This window comes from Callithrix jacchus, chromosome 9 (assembly GCF_049354715.1).
Source record: "Callithrix jacchus isolate 240 chromosome 9, calJac240_pri, whole genome shotgun sequence".
Classification (NCBI taxonomy): Eukaryota; Metazoa; Chordata; class Mammalia; order Primates; family Cebidae; genus Callithrix; species Callithrix jacchus.
In genome coordinates this window covers 112,128,292-112,148,741 of record NC_133510.1, presented here as the reverse complement: position 1 = coordinate 112,148,741, position 20,450 = coordinate 112,128,292, and the positions used below count along the sequence as shown (strand labels likewise).

At 45.7% G+C, this 20,450-nt stretch overlaps 1 protein-coding gene across 13 annotated transcripts in view; it reads right to left on the bottom strand.

Annotated features, from left to right (window-relative positions):
• Positions 1-20,450, bottom strand: part of ACACB (acetyl-CoA carboxylase beta) — a 166,099-nt gene that overhangs the window by 6,048 nt on the left and 139,601 nt on the right. For 11 of the 13 annotated variants that reach the window (XR_013522091.1, XR_013522092.1, XR_013522093.1 and 8 more), the window contains 11 exons: positions 17,513-17,635; positions 16,819-17,088; positions 15,566-15,663; positions 12,875-12,995; positions 10,809-10,919; positions 9,818-9,961; positions 8,631-8,751; positions 6,769-6,865; positions 3,828-3,924; positions 3,084-3,219; positions 1,538-1,715 (listed from right to left, as the gene is read on the bottom strand). Coding sequence is in view for 8 of the 13 variants with exons in the window: in XM_035257508.3 (XP_035113399.1) it covers positions 1,538-1,715; positions 3,084-3,219; positions 3,828-3,924; positions 6,769-6,865; positions 8,631-8,751; positions 9,818-9,961; positions 10,809-10,919; positions 12,875-12,995; positions 15,566-15,663; positions 16,819-17,088; positions 17,513-17,635 (1,496 nt within the window). In the remaining 5 variants the exon portion in view is untranslated. Of the gene's footprint in view, positions 1-1,537; positions 1,716-3,083; positions 3,252-3,827; positions 3,925-6,768; positions 6,866-8,630; positions 8,752-9,817; positions 9,962-10,808; positions 10,920-12,874; positions 12,996-15,565; positions 15,664-16,818; positions 17,089-17,512; positions 17,636-20,450 lie in introns of all 13 variants that reach the window. The other 2 variants (XR_013522094.1, XR_013522095.1) reach the window with 1 other exon arrangement.

Sequence of the window (20,450 nt, the reverse complement as noted above, 5' to 3'; positions counted from 1 at the left end):
CCTTGGGCGAGTCACTTTGCCTCTCTGGGCCTCTGTATCTTTACCCACAGATGGAAAGACTAAGCCAACTGTTTAAAATAACACTTTCTGAACTCTGGAGGGCCCTTTCAGGTCCAAGTGTGTATGGCTTTTTCCATGACAGCATGACCCCCTGCTCTCCAGCCACCATCCTCTCTAACTTTGCTATTTTCTGCTCTTCCAGACGTGGCGCACTGTTTCTGATTGCTTTAAATCTCACAGCAGCAGCTTGAGAGCCCAGTGTGGTCTTCTGTGAGCTGTCCTCCCATTTCCAACATTTTCTTTCCTTTTTTTTTGAGACAGGGTCTCACTCTGTCACCCAGTCTGGTGTACAGTGGCACTACTTGGTTCACTGCAATTTCTGCCTCCTGGGTTCAAGTGATTCTTCTGCCTCAGCCTTCCCAATAGCTGGAATTACAGGCATATACCACCATGCCCAGCTAATTTGAGTATTTTTAGTAGAGATAGGGTTTCATCATGTTGGCCATGCTGGTCTTGGACTCCTGGCCTCAAGTGATCTGCCTGCCTTGGCCTCCCAAAGTGCTGGGATTACAGGCATGAGCCACCATGCCTGGCCTCATTTCCTACATTTTCATTTACCCCTCATTCTCCCCTTGACCCCTTTTGCTTTTGACAGCTTAGAAGCCCTGAAGAATAATAACAGTAGCTCTGAGCTTCCTAGTGGCCAGGATGAAAAGTTAACAACGACTCCATTCCAGTGCTGCTCAGTATCCTGAGTCTTCCTGGAGGACTGACCTCAGCAATCCCTGACAAGGGTCTAAGTGCCCTGAATGCAGGACCGGCCTGGCCCATTTGCCACCATAACATAATGAACAGCAGAATGGCTGGCATATAGTGAGGTAATCAATAGATATTCATTAGATGAATGAATGAATGAGGGAGTGAACATAGGAATGCCGTGCCTATATTTTGAGCAGAATGACTCTTTACATCCTGTGTAGCATGTAGTACTTTCAAAGTCATCAGTCACTGCACTGTGAACATTAGTGTCATCATCCTTTCTATAAGAATCCCTGGGATAAATTTCTCCTAAAGAAAGTCCCAAGGAGGTTTCCTCTCCCACGAAGCACTAGCATCCTCTAATGTAAATATTCATTGAGTCATTCATTTAGCCAGTATTTCCTGACCGCCTACCAGGAGTCAGGCACTGTGTTAGACCCTGGGTTACAAAACAGAATAAAACATTTCCTATAGGAACTCATAGCTTTGGGAGAAGCTCAGGATCTAATGAGAGATAAATGACCCATCATATTTCCCTTTTCATCCTGGCTGCCAGGAAGCTCAAGTGCTTTCAGTCTTTCCTTTTTATTTTTTGATTGCAAACTTCCTAGGGAAGGAGGAGTATAAACCATGAAAGAAGAGACAACATTCCTCCACCACCCACAGGTTCCAGCCACTGCACCCCTCCAGGATCCCTGGCCAGTGGCTCAAAGGTCATGGGCTCTCAAGACTGGGAGAACAAGAAAAGGCTAAGCCAGGCTAAGGGTAACACACCCACCTGCTCTCTTTGTCTGCATACATTTCTATGCACAGCGGGTTGATGGTGGCATCTATGACCACCCAGGAGCCTCCCCGGAGCTCCGCATAGGGTGGGATATAGATCAGGATGGGCTGTTTATATTGTCTGAGGCTGTCCACGATGTAGGCTCCGAACTTCAGCACCTGGTCATACATGTCTGAAAAGCAAAGCAGCCTCCCAGTTTGGCAACTTCAGGGCCCTCAATCATCCACACGCAAAACCCACTGCCCTGGTTGTCCAGGGTGTCCTGAGAGAGTGAGCTCAGCTGGGAGGCCTGGAGAGCACTGGGCTGGGAGTTGGAGCACTGATCGCTCTCTAAGTGGCCGTGTGACCTCAAACAGGCCATTCACCCAGTGTGGGCCTCAGCGCCCTCATCTGTGAAGGCACAGGGAGAAACCAATCTCTAGGATTCTTTCCAACTGGAATCGAGATGCCTTCACCCGGGACTGTCCCCACTCTGCCCTACCATTTCCAGCAAAGAAAATCCTCCCTAACGGTAATACTGATCCTTTCCCAGTGTGCATGGGCAACATGGCCCATATCTTCCACCAAGTCACGTCTCTCCAGGCCCCCAGGAGCTCTACACGAAAACAAGAATGCAATAATAACATCGCTGACAACCACACTGCACACCAGCAATTGGCTCATTGGACCCTTACCTCAGCCCTCTGAAGTTGGTCCTGTTCTTAACCTCCTTCTACAGAGGGAAACTGAGGCTCGGTGAGGTCAGTGAGGTCTCCCAGCTAACAAGGACCCACAGCAGGTCTGCCGGCCTCGCCTCCAGCTCTGCCCTCAACAACCCAGTCATCTAGCAGCCACTGTCTCCCAAAACATGGTTGGTGGCTTAAAAACCCTCACACAACAGAAAGGTCACGTGAGGCTCAGAGCAGCTTACTGCAGAGGGAAGGGCGGACCAACATCCTCCTCACCTTGCCAAATGTGGGGGTGACTGCCCAGATCACCCTGCAGCTCCTGGGGCTGCCCCTCCCTGCCCTGCACCTCAGGGCGTGACCTCTAGAAAGTCAGACTTTGCCTCCAACCCTCAGTTCCTCACTGTTTTCTTTTATTTTTTGAGATGGGACTCTCACTCTGTTGCCCAGGCTGGAGTGCAGCCTCAGCCTCCTGGGCTCAAGCAATCCTCCAACCTCAGCCTCCCAAATAGCTGGGACAACAGAGACGTGCCATCACACCCAGCTAATTTTTTAAACATTTATTTTATTTTTTGTCAAGACAGGGTCTTGTTATACTGCCCAGGGTGATCTGAAACTCCTGGCCTCAAATGATCCTTCTGCCTTGGCCTCCCAACGTGCCAGGATTGTAGGTACATGCCACTGTGCCCAGCAGTTCCCATCTTTAAAACTGGGTGGTGGGGCACGTGAACAGTCTTCTGTCCTCAGGGTGATTGGGACACACAGCTAAGATGATGATAGGCACAGACTAGGACAGCAGTGTCACCACCCGGAGGGTGCTGTCCTGGGTGCTGACCCCAAGGCTTTGGGGTAACCACAGACAGAGAGGGGCTTACCTTTCATGCCACCAGAGAACCCCCTCCAATTGGCAAAGATCATCAGTGGCAACTTCTCCCGGTTGAAGTCCTTGATGGCCTGGGCAGTTTTGTAGGCTGAGTCTGGGAACCACACCTGTCCTGCCTGCTGAATTATCTGGAACACAGAGCTGCTGGGATCAGGTGCCCCTGCGCAACAGCAGCCCGAGACACAGGGACAGCTGCCAGAGTCTTGCCCTGGATGGTGGGAGATCTGATCTGTGCTGGCCCCCAGCACCAGAGCCAGGGCTCAGAAGGACAGAAGCCCCATCTCCTCGGCTTGGGACCAGGTTCGACCCTCCCATTGCAGCCCAGCAAGGTTCCTGTCACCCTAATTTACATGCTCCGAGAGGTGCTGAGCTCGTCAAGGCCATACTGAGTTGGGGGAAAGCTGGTCCTAGGACCCAGCCCTCTGACTCCTGAGCCCTTCTTAGTCTGTACCCTGGCCTAGCACAGAAACAGCAACAGGGGCAAGGCAGGAGGTAGGAGGGGCTTCTGGGGCTTTTATCTTCTGCTAAGGAAGAAGCAAGTTGGCGCAGCCCTTTATGCAACCCATAGAGAAAGTGTCAGAGAAATAGGCCCTGATTCCCCCAGGGCCAGGGACTGCACTGGGTCCCCTGCTTCTCCACCTGAGCTGGCAGGGCAGGTATGGGACCCCCACGTCTAGGACCTACTCTCAACTGTGCAGGTGGCTGAACCAGCAGCCGTAGCTCCCAGCCCACTCACCTTGGCCTCAGAATCCAGGTTGGCAGGGTCTGCAGGGATGGCCACCTCCACAGTCCTCGTTTCCACGGCAATCACTCCCACCGGAATCCCCCCAAGCCTGGAAGATGAGTGCCAATGAGCTAGGCCCTGGGCAGCACCCCAGGTGCATTTGGGGACCTCTGCATGTGGGAAGAAGGGCATGTGGAGGAGAATGCTCTTTTTAATCTGGCAGATTATTTTTTTGGAAGGCAAAGAAAAAGCCCCCAAATGGTAAGAGCCTCAAAAGGTATCAGACCTGTTGGTGCCCTTTTTGGGACAAGAACCATCAGAGGAGGGCTAGGATGGTGCAGGGCCTGGAGCAGCATGAGCCACTAGAACTTTCTGGGATGAGGGCCACGTGCTCTCTCTTTACTCCTTAGTACACGGTCTGTGGCCTGCACGTGGAACATAGCCAGTATGAGGAATGGAACAGCCATCTTCTTTGACCCTGACTTAGTTAAATTTAAACTAAAGGAGCCAGGCTTGGTGGCTCATGCCTGTAATCTCAGAGCTTTGGGAGTCTGAGGAGGGAGGATTGCTTGAGTCCAGGAGTTTGAGACCAGCCTGGACAGCACAGTGAGACCTTGTATCTGCAAAAAATAAAAAATTGCTCAGGTGTGTTGCTGCACGTCTGTGGTTCCAGCTACTTGGGAGGCTGAGGTGGGAAGACCACTTGAGCTCAGGAGGTCAAGGCTGCAGTGAGCAGTGATCACACCTCTGCACTCCAGCCTGGGTGAAAAAGCAAGACCCTGACTCAAAAAATGATAATAATAATTAAACTAAAGCATTCCATGTGGCCAGTGGCTACTACACTGGACAGCATCATTCTAGACATCAAGTTGCACTTGGAAAGGGCTGAGGGATGCAGAACTGAACAGAGACTCAGCTCAGGGGATGTCACGACATCAGTTACTTGCTACTAAACTGTGCACCGCTAGATGGTTCTCATTTACCCTCTGAGGCAGGTGTCGGGGAGAGCAGTCCTCAAATCAAAGGATTTTCCCATGGAAGGAGGAATATATTTATTTTTATTTTTTTGCTTTTAAAAATAGAACTTATTTTATTTTACTTTATTTATTATTTATTTTTCAGTCAGTCTCACTCTGTCACTCAGGCTGGAGTGCAATGGCATGATCTTGGCTCACTGCAAACTCCGCCTCCCAGGTTCAAACGATTCTCCTGCTTCAGCCTCCCGAGTAGCTGGAATCACATGCGCACACCACCACACCCAGCTAATTTTTGTATTTTTAGTAGAGACGGGGTTTCACTGTGTTGGTCAGGCTGGTCTTGAACTCCTGACCTCAAGTGATCCACCCACCTTGACCTCCCAAAGTGCTGGGATTACAGTTGTGAGCCACTGCACCTGGCCAGAATTCATTTTATTAATAAGTAACATACACTCATGCTAGAAAGGTAGGAAAACAAATGTTCAAAAAAGGAAAAAAGAAAAAAACTTGAATCACCCCACTTTACCATACTGTTCACATTTTCATCTATTTCCTTCTAGTCTTTCACTTCTGTGCAGTTAGAAGTTCAATGTATTTGGGATACTTTTGGATACTGATGTCTTTTTCACTTGGCATCATAGAATGAGCAATTTTTCCCCTTAACACTGAATATCATGAGGAGCTCAAACAATCCTCTCGCCTTGGCTTCATGAGTAGCTGGCACTAGAGGCGTGTGCCACCACACCCATCTAATTTTAAAATATTATTTGTAGAGACGGGATCTTGCTATGTTGCCCAGGCTGGTCTCAAACCCTTGAGCTCAAGTGATTCTCCTGCCTTGGCCTCCTGAAGTGCTGGGATTATAGGTGTGTGAGCCTTGCTGAACTTTATTTATTTATTACTGTGCCTCGCTGTACTTGATTTATTTATTTTATTTTTATTTTTTTGAGACAGAGTCTCCCTCTGTCACCCAGACTGGAGTGCAGTGGTGTGATCTAGGCATGTGGCAACCTCCGCCTGCCGGGTTCAAGCAATTCTCCTGCCTCAGCCTCCCCAGTAGCTGGGATTGCAGGCACCTGCCACCATACCCAGCTAATTTTTGTATTTTTAGTAGAGATGAGGTTTTGCCATGTTGGCCAGACTGGTCTTGAACTCCTGACCTTAGGTGATTCACCTGCCTTGGCCTTCCAAAGTGCTGGGATTACAGGCACGGCCCTGGCTGTACTGTAGTATTTATTGCCCAAGATGTAAATGATAGCAGCCATTCCCACTTACAGAGTATGCGGGACATTTTAAGTGTTTCATATTTGTTATTGCATCTTATCATCACACTATGCCTTTGTGGTAGAATTATTATCCCTATTTTACAAATGTGGAGGACCAGAGAGTGTGAGTGACAGAGACGGGGCTTGGCCTCAGGTCCACCGCAGCGCCTGGACTTAGAGCTGCAACATCGTACCAGGAATCTGAGTTGGCAAGTGAGGAGGAAGCAGCTCTGGGCTCATTAGGAGGAACTTTCAGGCAGGTGGAGCTGTCCAAAGAGGTGAAGGCTACAAGGCTGAAGAGTGAGCTGCCCAGCTCAGAAAGCATGCGAGCATTTCAGCCTCCCACCAACACTGGTATACAACAGGCTCCTGTCCATGGCTCTCCCAAGATGGAATTCAGAGTGCCCGTGTCTGTGAAGTTTTCTGGGGAGCGCCCAAGGCCGCCTTCTGATGCCTAAAGGGGTCATTAGCCCCCATGGCCTGGGGGACTGACTACAGGCAGGGGTCTTAGGCCTCAGCAGGAGGTTGGCTGAGATACCTTTTAAGGCCACATACAGACACTCCAGAAACCATTCCCCAAAGTGGTTTTTTCTTTTAGAAAATCCTGAGGCCAATAAGAAAATTGCCGCTGGAGGTCCCTGGCCTCACACCTGGGGTCCCCAATGCCTGGGGAGCCCAACACGCGTCACCTGCTCCCGTCTTCATGGTTACCTTGCTCGTCCCGTCACCACAGTCTGCGCCCAGGGTGCCATGATTTCCTTGAAACTGCCATGGTCAAAGAATCCACTCTGCCACGTTCCCTTCAGAGCTGTGGGCAGAAGGACAGAAGCCCAGGCTGGGGGCCAGGTGGCGGAGGGCCCCCAGGACACTCCTGGCTGGGCAAAATCTCCCTGAGGACAGCCTGGCTTTAACTTCATAGCCCAGATACCCCTTTCTACCTAAAACGACAGACCCCAACCCCTTCCTCCCTTCCCAAAACACCACAAAAGATAAACAGGGCTGCAATAAATATACCAAGTCAAGAATTCGGTCTGTACAGAATATCTCACTACCATCAACAGCCAGCCAACGCCAAACACTGAGATTCTAATCACAGCCTCTGCCTTCTCTTCCCAAGATGCAAAGAGAGTGGACAGACACCTTCAGAAGGCAGGATTTCAGGAAGGGATGATCTGTCCTGAAAAACTCATCCCTCAGCTGCTGGTTGCTGGCTGCTGGCTACAGCTAAATAACCACTTAATTGGAAAAAAATTTAAATTTCCCAGAAAGAGACGGAGAGAGAATATGATGATATCAACTACAGCCGTTGCTGAGGAGGAAATGATGACTTCAATCCATGTGACAGTGTAAATGGCTGTAGCTCTGACCACGAGGGCACAGCCAGAGAATGGGCGGTGCCTCAGGCGTGGGAGGCCAGGCACCCAGGCACGCAACAGCCCAGCTTCAACGTCTGCCAAGGACTGGCTTGACAGTGAGACACTGAATGTTTTTTAATTGAGATAAGCAGCCCCCTCAGTGTTTATGGGCCAGAAAGCCCAAGAGAAATGAAAAGCAGGAGAAGGACGCCACAGGGCTCCCTGCACCGTCTGGAGTCTTGCATACTCCCGAGGGTCACCTCTCCTGCATCGCACAGCCGAGGAGCAGCCAAGGTCTAAAGGCAGCAGCATGTGAAACTCTAGATTTGGGATATGGTGACAGGAGAAGCTCAGCTTTCCTGTTCTTTTCCAGTTGCTCAGAATGAAATAATACACCTCCAAGAGAGAAACCCATCCCTTTCGGAGAAAGGGAGAGAATGTGTGTGTGCAAAAACATACGTGTGCATGTGCATTCATATGTTTACATGTGTGTGTGCAGATAAAGAAGAGGCCAAATTGGCCAGGCATAGTGGCTCATGCCTGTAATCCCAGCACTTTGGGCGGCTGAGGCAGGCAGATCACTTGAGGTCGGGAGTTCAGTATTAGCCTGACCAGCATGGTGAAACTCCGTCTCTACTAAAAATATTAGCTGGACGTGGTGGCAGGCACCTGTAATCCCAGCTACTTGGTAGACTGAGGCAGGAGAATCACTTGAATCCAGGAGGCAGAGGTTGCAGTGAGCCAAAATTACATCACTGTACTCCAGCCTGGGTGACAGAGTGAGACTGTCTCAAAAAAAGAGACCAAATTGCCTATTCTGTGTAAACTCACACAGTGCCTTTGTAAGAAAGAAGAGATGCAGTCTTATCTTTGAAACTGTGATGTTTCAGCACAGAATTTTCTACAGATGAGACAGTGGGGCAATGAGAGACCATGGAGCATCAGCAAGGAGCATCAGGGGAGGGAGACCATGGCCACCATTGTGCCCCACCTCCATCTATTAGCTCCAGAAACTGGAGGCTGTTTCCACCCCTTCTTGGTCAACGGCTCAGGAAAAGCCTAAAGTCTCTGTTTCTCTACTTTCCCTGCATTTGATCTCAGGTGGACCTTTCTGGGATATGAGAACAAATATCAAGCATTCTACCTAAGTGCTCCTTTGCCCCAAGCCCTAGAAAGAAACCCAAGACCAGGTCCTAAGCAAAATACTTTAGAACTTACTTGGGTGAGGCCTTCCTGCCAGCATCCACCGGGGGTCATAGGGAGTTCTGGATGGAAGGAATTCAATTTCTCTGTCAATGGGGTCAGTGGGTGTGATGATAGGGACAGGGCTGTGATTATCCTAAAAAAGAAAGCCAAGTCTCTGACTCAGTCTGTAGTGCTTGTCAATAATGCCTCTGATCAGCACTTTGCTCCTATTGACTATGATTATGCCTAGTTATGCAGCAGTATCCCTTCCCTAGGGCTCCTGAAGCCACAGCTCTGATTGAAAAAAATCCCAGATGAGGACTGCCCATCCCACAGGCTCTTCTAAAATCTAAACTCCTGTGCTTCTTGGTTCAGATGGTGTCACTGATGCTGGGAAGTTAAAGGAAGGCAGGAAGTCTCTGTTCTTCTACCATACTGCTACATATGGCCAGATAGGAGGAAAAGCATCTTAAAAGAAAGAAAAAGAAAAAAAGAGACTGCCTGCAGAGAGTGGTAACAGATGGCATGCAGATGGGGAAAAGGTGTACTTGGGAATACAAACTGACATTTGTGACTTGGGGTTCTTGGCAGATCTGGAATGACCTGAACTCTGGAAACCCAACCGCTCAGAAATGATTATAATGAAGAATGACAACCTCATTTCTTTGCAAGGAATGTTACAGTTAACCAAGAACTGTGCCCACTATTATCCCCTTCTTACTTTGGTGAGGACCTACCAAATGCTCTGCTCTGAATATCACTTCATTTAATCATCATGACAACACCATGAGTTGAATTAGGTGCTATTGTTTTTCCCATTTCACAGATGAGGAAACAGGCTCAGAAAAATTCAGGGACTCTCCCAGTGTGTTATAGCTACTGAGGAGGAAGCCAGGAATCAAATCCAGCCTCTATAAAGCTTAAAGACTCAGTATTTTCCAATGCTGCCTCTTGTCAAGAGGCAATACTACCTCTTTCTAAAGGATTAACAGATAGCATCCTTACAATGGCATTTGTGTCACCAAAAGAACAAAGGACAGCTAGTACAAGGTTGGGCGTCAGAGAGAGAAGGAAGAAAGGAGTAAGAAAAATCAACCCCAGCCACATGTGCAGGGCTTTCTGCTTGCAGCCTCCCACACCACCCAGGAGGTGACAGGGACACAGCCAATGAGCTTGATAGTAGAGTCTTCCAGCTCTAAGCTGCAGGGGTAGTACCGCACCTTTGGGATATAGGACAGCCACTCCAGGATGGTATAAACCCCCTCAAAGTCATCTGGCACGGTGATGTGGGAGACGCCATTGTAATGCATGATCTGAACGCCACCCAGCTGGTTGTTGGATGTGTAGACCTCTCTTCCCAGGACCTGCTTTGACACAACATGGTTAGCAATGTCCTCCATGGCGCAGAGTCCTACCACCTTTTTGGAAATCATCTCAGTGCTTCTCAATCCTGACTACACATTAGAATCACCCAAGAGATTTCAAAAATCCTGATGCTTAGGCTACATCCAGACCAATTATATCAGAAACTTTGAGGCTGGGACCCAGCCATTAGTTTTTGTGTTTTGTTTGTTTTTTGGTTTCTAGGTGATTCCAACATGCAGCCCAATTTGAGAACTGGTGATGCAGCTGACTTCTACCCTGACCATCTCAAAAGCAAAACGCTAGATAGTGTTTCTGAGTAAGCAGGTCTGAGCAGGGCTTGAGGATTCGCCTTTCTAACCACTTCCCAGGTGATGCTAATGCTGTTAGTTCAAGAACCAGACTTTGAGACCTGGCTGGGATTTGAGCAGACATTAAGTATAGAGACTTTACAGCAACATCGAAAATGTTTTAATACAGTGAAAAAAGTAGAATCCAAAACTGTGTATTCACTATAAATTAACCACATAAAGATAGATGAGAGGGAACTATACCAGAATGATAGAGACAGCAAAATTACTTTTGGGGGGTCCTTTTCTAATTTTCTGCAATGTATAATGGTGGTTTAATAATTTGTTTTAAAATGTCAGTAATACAGGGAGTTAGATCCACCAGAATAGCCTAAAACTATTTTTTTTTCTCATAAAGAGCCCAGATAACTGAAATTAAAAAAGAACTGTCGTATTGGTCAGAATGAAACTGGTTTCATATTGAGAAAAATCCCCCACCAGAGACCAATGGGATCCTGGCCCCCAAGGATCCACCCCATGCAGGCCTCTTTTTGGTCACCTTGTTGAGAGCACTTGCTCCCGTAAGGATGATGTGGGAGTTCTCCACCTGGATCACTCGCTGGCCCAGCCTCACCAAGTAGGCCCCGATCCCAAGGGCTCGGCAGGTCACCTGTGGAGAGAGGACCCCTCTGAATTCTGGAAAGTGGGGAGGTACCCACACCTCACAGCAGGGAAGAGTCCAGGAACCTGCTGGGCCCAAATGGAAGTTATGCTTTGACTGATGGCAACCTGATTTGTAGCCAAACCGCAGCACAGGCAAAAGCCCATTCTTTAGGCCACTTTATTGAGCTTGGATTCCTGTCTGGAAATAACACATTAACAAAGATTGACATAAAGACAAACAGCAGACACTGAATGTTTCAGATCTTAAGAGGCTTGTGTGCAGCTCTTCTGAGCTTGGGCATTTATGGGCCATTGCAGCCTCTTAACAACCAAAAGGACACCTAGGAGTGCATGTAAAAACGTGAAATCCCAGTAAGGTCTGTACTGGGTTAACAATATTGTGCCAATGTCAGTTTCCTGGTTTTGATAACGTACTATGGTTATGTAAGTACCATGGGGGAAGCTGGGTGAAGGGTACTTTGGAAATTCTCTGTACTATCTTATAACTTACAGTGGGTCTTAAATGATTTCAAAGTAAAAAGACTATGCATATAATCTAGAAAACAAGCCCAAGGAAGATGCTTATGACCGACATTTTCCACTTCAAAAACTGAAGATTCAACATTGTCTAAAAATAAGGCCTTAAAAGGCAGTTTAGCATTAAAGAATACTATTACTGCTGCTACTGTTAGAGTAAGCAGTTAGGTAGACATGACCAGGGCAGGAGAGGACGATCAGGCAGCAATCATGTGACAGGTAGTTGTTAAAGTATCTCTCTAAAATAACTGGTCACAGCTGGCACCAGGGAAAAGGCAGCATCCTGATAGATAGAAAACACCTGAAGCTGGTGATCAGCAGCTTCCTAATAAGATATCAGGAGCTGGGCAAGTGGGCTCAAGAATGCACACTAAGAGGCAAAATGGCAGAGTTTATCTGGTATGTGACCTTCTTCGAGGAACACTTGACTAGTAAGGGAAGAATGCCTCAAATGAGCATGCACACAACTTCAGTAAACACACAGTGCATGTGGCCCCTCCTAAGTGTTGGCAGGCCATGTGCATGCGGACAGCTGACCCTAAGGGAAGAATCAGGGCCGAAGAAACACAAACCCTGGAATCAGGCCAATGCATAAAACCCCAAGTCAAGGGTTGGATGAGGCAGTTGAATCTCTAAAGTTGCCTTGCTTAGCCCTCTTCCAAAGGTACTTTACTTCCTTTCGTTCTTGCTCTAAAACTTTTTAATAAACTTTCACTCCTACTGAAAAACTTGCCTCAATATCTCACTCTGCCTTATGAATGAATTCTTTCCTTTGAGGATGAATTCTTTCCTTTAAGGAGGCAAGAATCAAGCTGCCGTAGACCCATACAGATTTGCCACCACGAACACCACCACCACCACCACCATTATTACTAGAACTACTACTAGCACTAGTACTACTACTCAAAACAGAAAGTATTTTTGGAAAGGCCATGGGGATGGATAGGGACTACTAATTACATGCCAGTTAAAGTCAGATAAAAGTTCTTCTAAACATTCAACACCTTTAAAATAAGAGGAGATTGGACCCTGATTCAAACAAACCACTAGAAAAGGACATTTTAAGATAAACTGTTAAACCACACTGGGTTCCAGTGATATTGCTGATTCTGTCAGGTGTAATATTAGTATTTCAGTTTTGTTTTTAAAAAGAGAGGGAAGAAGGTGAGAGTCCTTATCTGTTAAATATCTACCCTTAAGTATTTATGTATGAAAAGGCATGATTGGGGTTGGCTTTAAAATACTCTAAAATGGGGTGCAGGGGATGGGGTAAGATTGAGGAAATAACAGTGAGGTGGCATGTGATTACTGTAGGAGGTGTGTGGTGGGCACCCAGCTTATTATTGATTCTCTCTAATTTTGTGATTATTTTAAAGTTTCTATAATAAAAAGTTGAAAAGTAAGAGAAAATAGAAGAGGACTCACCAAGCTAATGGTGACGATCTCTTCGTAAGCCCGGGAGGACTCCCCAGCAATAGTGCCTGAGCCCCTCAGATTCTCCACACCCAAGCCATCATCCTTCCCGATGATATCTGTGATCATATATCTGCAAAAAGCAAACACAGGTTAAAGACTGAGATCTAGCCGGGCGCAGTGAGCTATGCCTGTAATCCCAGCACTTTGGGAAGCCAAGGCGGGTGGATCACGAGGTCAAGAGATTGAGACTATCCTGGCCAACATAGTGAAACCCCGTCTCTACTAAAATATAAAAATTAGCTGGGCATGGTGGCGTGCATCTGTAATCCCAGCTACTTGGGAGGCTGAGGCAGGATAATTGCTTGAACTCAGGAGGCGGAGGTTGCAGTGAGCCGAGATTGTGCCACTGCACTCCAGCCTGGTGCCTGATGACAGCAAGACTCTGTCTCGGAAAAAAATATTAAATTAAATTAAATTTAAAAAAGACTGAGCTCTAGTCCTGAAAAATCCGAGGTGGATGCATTTCCCAAGAAGAGATGGGGCAGCAAGATGAGAGACTGGAAGCAGACACAGCATCCAGAGGCAAAATGAAACTGGCATCTAGGACCCTCATAACGGGTGCTAAGATTTCTAAAAAGGCAAGTACAGCATCAACAATTGTCCCCCTGCCCTGTAACCCCAGCACTTTAGGAGGCTGAGACAGGCAGATTGCTTGAGGTCAGGTTGAAACCAGACTGGCTGATATGGCGAAATCTCGTCCCTACTAAAAATACAAAAGTTAGCTGGGCGTTGTGGCGCACACCTGTAATCCCAGCTACTTGGGAGGCTGAGGCAGGAGAATCACTTGAACCTGGAAAGCGGAGGTTGCAGTGAGCCGAGATCACGCCACTGCACTCCAGCCTGGGTGACAAAGTGAGATTCTGTCTCCAATAAATACATATATACATACAATCATCACTCTGCTTCCAACTGTGAAAGGAAAATAAAAACTGGGACCCTGATTCACAACGCCAAAAAGGACAATTTAAGCTGAAGCTGAGTCGTGCAAGCTTTCCTTTTGTAAGCAGATAGCTACAGATAAAAGGTGAAATATCTCCTCAGGTAGTTCCTCTATGTCCACTTTATCTTATAGAAAGTGCTGAAGAATATGTAACTGACTTCCTCTGCCTGCCTTTCTCTTGCAACATGTGATTACCGTAAATTCCTTCTTTCCCCTTCAGCCTGCTTTTCTCCTTTAAATACTGAGGCCTCCAAATCATCTTTGGAGAAAGGCACAGGCCACAGACAGTTTCTATGATTCTGTGTTCTTTGCTTCTGGCCATGTCCTTAACCTTGGCAAAATAAACTTCTCAATTGACTGAGACCCGTCTCAGATACTTTTTGTTTTACACAACCAAAGATGTCTGCCTGTTCAGAGGCTGTCTCAGTGAAATGTCACCCCCAGGAATATGTCACCCCATATTCCTCCAATGGTCTACAGAAAGATGAGGGTACCCAGAGAAAGCCCATTCACAATCAATCAATCAAGATTCCAGGGCCACATAATAAGCATGAGAAACACTGTCCAGCTAGCCTGTTAGAGATTCACAAAGCATGTGTGATGGTTAATAGTGTCAACTGAAGGATGCAAAGTACGCTTTCTGGGTGTGTCTTTGAGGGTGTTGCCAGAGGAGATTAACATTTGAGTCAGTGGACTGGGAGAGGAAGACCCACTCTCAATGTGGGTGAGCACCATCCGATCGGCTGCCAGTGCAGCTAGAAAAAGCAGGCAAAAGAAGGTGGAATAAGCTGACTTGCTGAGTCTTCTTGCTTTCGTCTTTCTCCCATGCTGGATACTTTCTCAAATATCAGACTCCAGGTTCTTCAGCCTTTGGACTCTTGAACTTATGCCAGTGGTTTGCCAGGGGCTCTCAGGCCTTTGGCCATGACTGAAGGCTAAACTGTTAGTTTCCCTACTTTTGAGGCTTTTAGACTCAGACTGAGCCACTACTGGCTTCCTTGCTCCTCAGCTTGCAGATGGCCTGTCATGGGACTTCACCTTATGATCATGTGAGCCAGTTCTCCTTAACAAAGTCCCTTCTGTATATACATATATCCTACTAGTTCTGTCCCTCTGGAGAACCCTTACTAATACAGCATGGTGCAGGTACTGAGTCGGCCTGCAATAAAGATGCTTATGAGATCTCATTTCACCCAGTGTTTCCCAAACTCATCTGACTACGGAATTTTCCTCATCTTACCACTCATAGTGCAAAAAACACAGTCTGGGAAATTCTGATTCAGTTAATCCCACTAAGAAAACCATACCTTGTCCTGGAAAATATAGCCAGGAGACTTTGAACGTTCCCAAAGAACAGACTTCTGCCCCACCCATACCTTCCCAGTTTGCCAAGTCACCGCTGCATCAGTTTGCCCACAAAATGTGAGCCTGTAGCTCCTAGGACACATGAGAATCCAATCTCATCACCCCGCAGGATGTGCTACTTTTGTGAAAGGAGTCACTCATTGTAGAATGACAAGGATGGGTTCACCTTGGAGAATATACCAAATGTTTAAGGCCTCAGTGCCCCCAATAGGTACTGGTTCCTATCATACAAACACCACCACCCAACTGGAAAATATTGCCACAAGCACCAAGGAAAGAAAACAGCTGAAATTAATCATGAGCAAAATTAAGGAGCTACCTGACAAGTTATTTACCTGGATTCTCCTCCTTCCTCGATGTGTTTACAGTGGACGGAGTTCAGGGAGCTGATTCTGGTGTAGTCTTGGGGAGTCAGGTACAGGTATTTAAATCCCTTAAAAAAATACTTTAGTGAGGCTATGAATCCACTTCCCTGCATTGAAAGCCACTGTTTTTTTTTTTTAACATGAACATTGTAGGCGTGGATGTTAATAACATGTTAGTAACATGTCAGTGACTCAGTCACACATCTCATGTGAATATTATATTAATAGCAGCCATAAACTGAAGTTCTGCTTTCAGTTAAGCTCTCCTCTGAGGAGCCATCGCAGACATTTTTTTTCTTATTGTCAGAACCCCAAGACGAAATTTTAATTTTCAAGATACACTGTTTATGCACTGTTTACATACTCCGTATATATCTATATATTTTAAATAATATTTTATTACCACCCCAAAAATGATTTTTCTGTCCTCTTGGGGGTAGTGGGTAATATCACCCCCGAGAGAGAGTACATGCTCCGGATGGAAAGGATGACTGTTCCCTGTCATTTCACATCACAGGATGTGTGCGTTTCCCTCATTCACCTTGCCTTTTATGGCAGCTGGTATCTATACAACTCCCCGAAGATTTTCTTTTAAGATGGGGTTCTCGCTCTGTTGCACAGTCAGAAGTGCAGTGGTATGATCATGGCTCACTGGAGCCTTGAACTCCTGGGCTTCAGGTGCTCCTCCCACCTCAGCTTCCCAAGTAGCTGGGACAGACTACCAGCATGCACCATCACGCTCACCTAATTTTTTAGTTAGCAGAGACAGGGTCTGGCTATGCTGCCTAGGTTACCTAGGTTGGTCATGAGTTCCTGACTTCAAGATATCCTCCCACCCAAACCTCCTGAGTTGCTGAGATGACAGATATGAACCATAATTCTAAAAACACTATGAGCCAGGGAGTTGACACAATTCACCTCTGCGTTCTCAGTGCACACTGCATTCAGGAGCACTCAGTATCTATCAGCTCAGGGTTTATAATCTTGTTTCATTATCATGCCCCTAAGGAGCCTTTTTAGACCTTTTTTTTCCTAATCACCTCCCCCCCAGCGAAATGTTAACATCACTGATATACTGTATATCTGTTCATACAGCACATATACATCTGTGCTTTATGCAAAACTGATATTTTTTTTCACTCTCTTGCAGGTGCTAGCACCCCCAATGAAAATACAGCACTAGCTGAGCAGAATCACCCAGCCCCGCCAGCTTCACGACATACTTTGTGGGGGTCTTCTGGATCCACCCAAGCCACGTGGAACATATGTTTGATCTCCTCTGCCAGGCCAATCCGGGCCCCACTGTTGGCTGCCACGTAGATTTTGGGAATGCCCTCTGCCCGGGCCATCTCGGACGCTCGCAGATACAGAAGGTCCTCCCCGGGGCCAAAGGACCCGATGCGAAAGGTGATGTCATTGCCGATGACGATCACGTCTCGCCCTTCTGGGTACTCCAGGGTCTTAAACCTCATTTTGAAGGCCACCATGCCCACCTGGCAAGGGGATAAACACACAAGGAAAATGAGTTTGTTTCTTTGGGGGAAAAGTTTTTATTTTATTTTAGTTATTATAATTTTTTTAGATATAGGATCTTGCTCTGTTGCCCAGGCCAGAATGCAGTGGTGCAATCACAGCTCATTGCAGCCTCAACCTTCTGGGCTCAAGCAAGCACCCCTGCCTCAGCACTCCCAAGTAGCTGGGACTATAGGCACGCACCACCACACCCAGCTAATTTTTAAATTTTATGTAGAGACAGGTTCTCACCATATAGCCCAGGCTGGTCTTGAATGCCTGACCTCAAGCGATCCAGCCACCTTTGCCTCCCAAAGCACTGGGATTACAAGTGTGAGCTACTGCACCTGGCCCAAAAATATTTTTAAGGGGGTGACTCCAGCCAGGGCTACGCTCTGCTATTACCTCGTTTCCACCAGGAAGTCGGTTCATCTCCACCAGCTGGCCCTGAGAGGCCAACACTAACTCAGTATAAGTCAGGATGTCTTTAGGATACTTGTCTGGGGAGCCCCACAGTTTAAAGAGAGCCTGAGAGAGAAGAAAAGAGAACAAACTTGAAGTCATCAGTAGGGAAGAACTCTCTTTCCCGGCTGGCGATAATCCGTCATGATTCCAGGATAAGTTTCACAATTCTGTCTTTTCAATTCATAAAATATTTAAAGCGTACCACAAAACTCCATGTATTAACAGAATAAGAAGCAAACACCTGGGCACCCATCCAGTGGCTCTGTCAAATCTTGATATATAGATATACATCTGTACACACATACATGTATATAGATATAGATAGAGATATATATAGAGAGAGAGACAAACAGACGGCTGGGCACAGTGGCTCATGCCTCTAATCCCAACACTTTGGGATGCCAAGGCGGGCAGATCACCTAAGGCCAAGAGTTCAAGACCAGCCTGGCTAACATGGTGAAACCCCATCTCCACCAAAAATTAAAAAATTAGCTTGGCATGGTGGCATACACCTGTAATCCCAGCTACTCCAGAGGCCAAGACAAGAGAATCACTTGAATCTAGGAGGCGGAGGTTGCAGTGAGCTGAGATTGCGCCACTACACTCTAGTCTGGGCAACAAAGTGAGATTCTGTTTCAAAAACAAAAAGACAGACAGACAGACAGGTAGGTAGATAAATAGATAGATACATGATATATGATAGATGGATAGATAGCTATATACACACACATACACACACATGCATACGCCTAGGAGTGGAATTGTAGAATTTCTGGGCCACAGGGAATGTGAAGCTTCAATTTCACTTGATATTGTTGCTCCCAATTTTTTGACCCCCTTCACAAGCACCATAAGAATGTATAAGGACTCTTCTGCTCCACATATTCTATAACATTTTGTTTTGTAAATTTTTTTCTTAAGACAGGGTTTTGCTGTGTCATCCAAGCGGGAGTGCAGTGGTGTAACCGTGGCTCACTACAGCCTCAAACTCCCAGACTCAAGTCATCCTCACATCTCAGCCTCCTAAGTAGCTGCGACTACAGGCACATGCCATCACACCTGGCTATTTTTTAAATTTTTTGTAGAGATGGGGTTTCACCATGTTGCCCAGGCTGGTCTCAAACTCCTGAGCTCAAGCAATCTGCCCATCTCAGCCTCCTAAAGTGCTGGGATTACAGGTGTGAGCCACCACACCGGCCTGTAAAATTCTTTAGTGTTTACCCAACTGCTGTGTGTGAGACCGTACTGTGGTATTAACCTGTACTTCGCTGATTATTAGTGAGGCGAGTGCCGTTTAATATGTTTCTTCACCATGTGGGTTTCTTTTTGGCAAGCTTTCCGTTTATAACTCCTACCCATATTTTTTATGGTTTTGCTTTTTGTCCTCATTGACTTGTAAGCATTCTATAGATGAGCTACTTCTAATCCCTTGCTGATCATAAGGCACTGAAAGTATTCTTCCAATCTGGGACTTGTTTTTCTGCTTTTGCAGAAACAATGTCTAAGTTTCCATGTAAATTTATGTTTTTTCCTCTATAGCTTATGCTTTTAACTGACTCCAAATGGCTTTAATCATCTTGAAGTTTATTTTTGTTATTGGGTGTAGGAAAAATCGAAGTTTATTTTTTCCAATCAGATAAGCAATTTCCCTCTATCTGTTACTGAAGATCATTCTCTCATTCACAATCCCACCTCTGCATTCTATCAACATTCTATTTATGAGTCGGTCTGACTCTAGGCTCCCTATTCTGTCTGGTTCCAACACAGTACCACACTGTCTTAATTACTGTTGCCTTAAAATAAAGTTATGACATCTGCTGAGTCCTCCTGACTTTGTTCAAAATTGTTTTTGCTATTCATGGGCTTTTACTTTTCCATATGAATTTTAAGATTAGCCTCCAAGTTTCCCCAAGAAAACTCTGGAATTATATAGAATTTATTAATTTGAGAAAAACAAAACATTGAATCTTCCCATTGTTCATGAGCATGGTACATCTCTACATTTATTTAGGCTTAATGTCACTCAATGAAGTTTTACAATGTCCTCCATAAAAATCTTATTTTTTAATTTTTTCCTAGATAAACTTATAGTTGGTCTTGTAAATGGTTTTTTTCTCCAATGACAATGTGCAATTACTACTGGTCTATTGCAATTGCAGCTGATCTACTGCCATTGATCTATCTCAATCTCAATTGATAAAAATGCAATTATTTCTTGTATACTGATCTTATGTCTAGCAATCTTGCTGTATTCTGTAACTGGTTCCATAGATTCTCTTGGATTTCTTATAGAGACATTTAGATCATCTGCAAAAAAAAAAAAAAAAAAAAAGCCATCATTTTGCTTTTTCTTTCCTGTCTTTACACTTCATTTCTTTTTCTTGATTATTGCCTTGTCCAGGAACTCCAGTAAAAAATGTGTAACAGAAGCTGTGTTAATGGATATTTCTGTCCTATACCTGTCTTTAAAAAGAATACTTCTAACATCTCACCATTAGATTCTATTAATTTTGGGTTTTATATCCTCTATCAAGATAAACAAATTCCCTTCTATTCTTAGTTTGTTAAAAGCTTTTACAGATGCTGTCTTGTCAAAAAATTTTTTTGCATCTATCAAGATATTTAAGTTTTTTCTTAATCTATTAATATGGTAAACACATGAATAGACTTCCTAATATTAAACCATATAAGAAGACACAGGATAAACTCTACTTTGTCTAAACTTAAAAAAAAATCATTACTGGATTTCATATGTTCATATTTTATTATTTTTGTGCCTGTGTTCATATAAAATAACAATTTCCCTTTTCCTGAAGTTCTTTTCTGGGATTAATATTAAGCTAATAATCTGAAAAAATGAGTTAAGAAGTATTCCCCT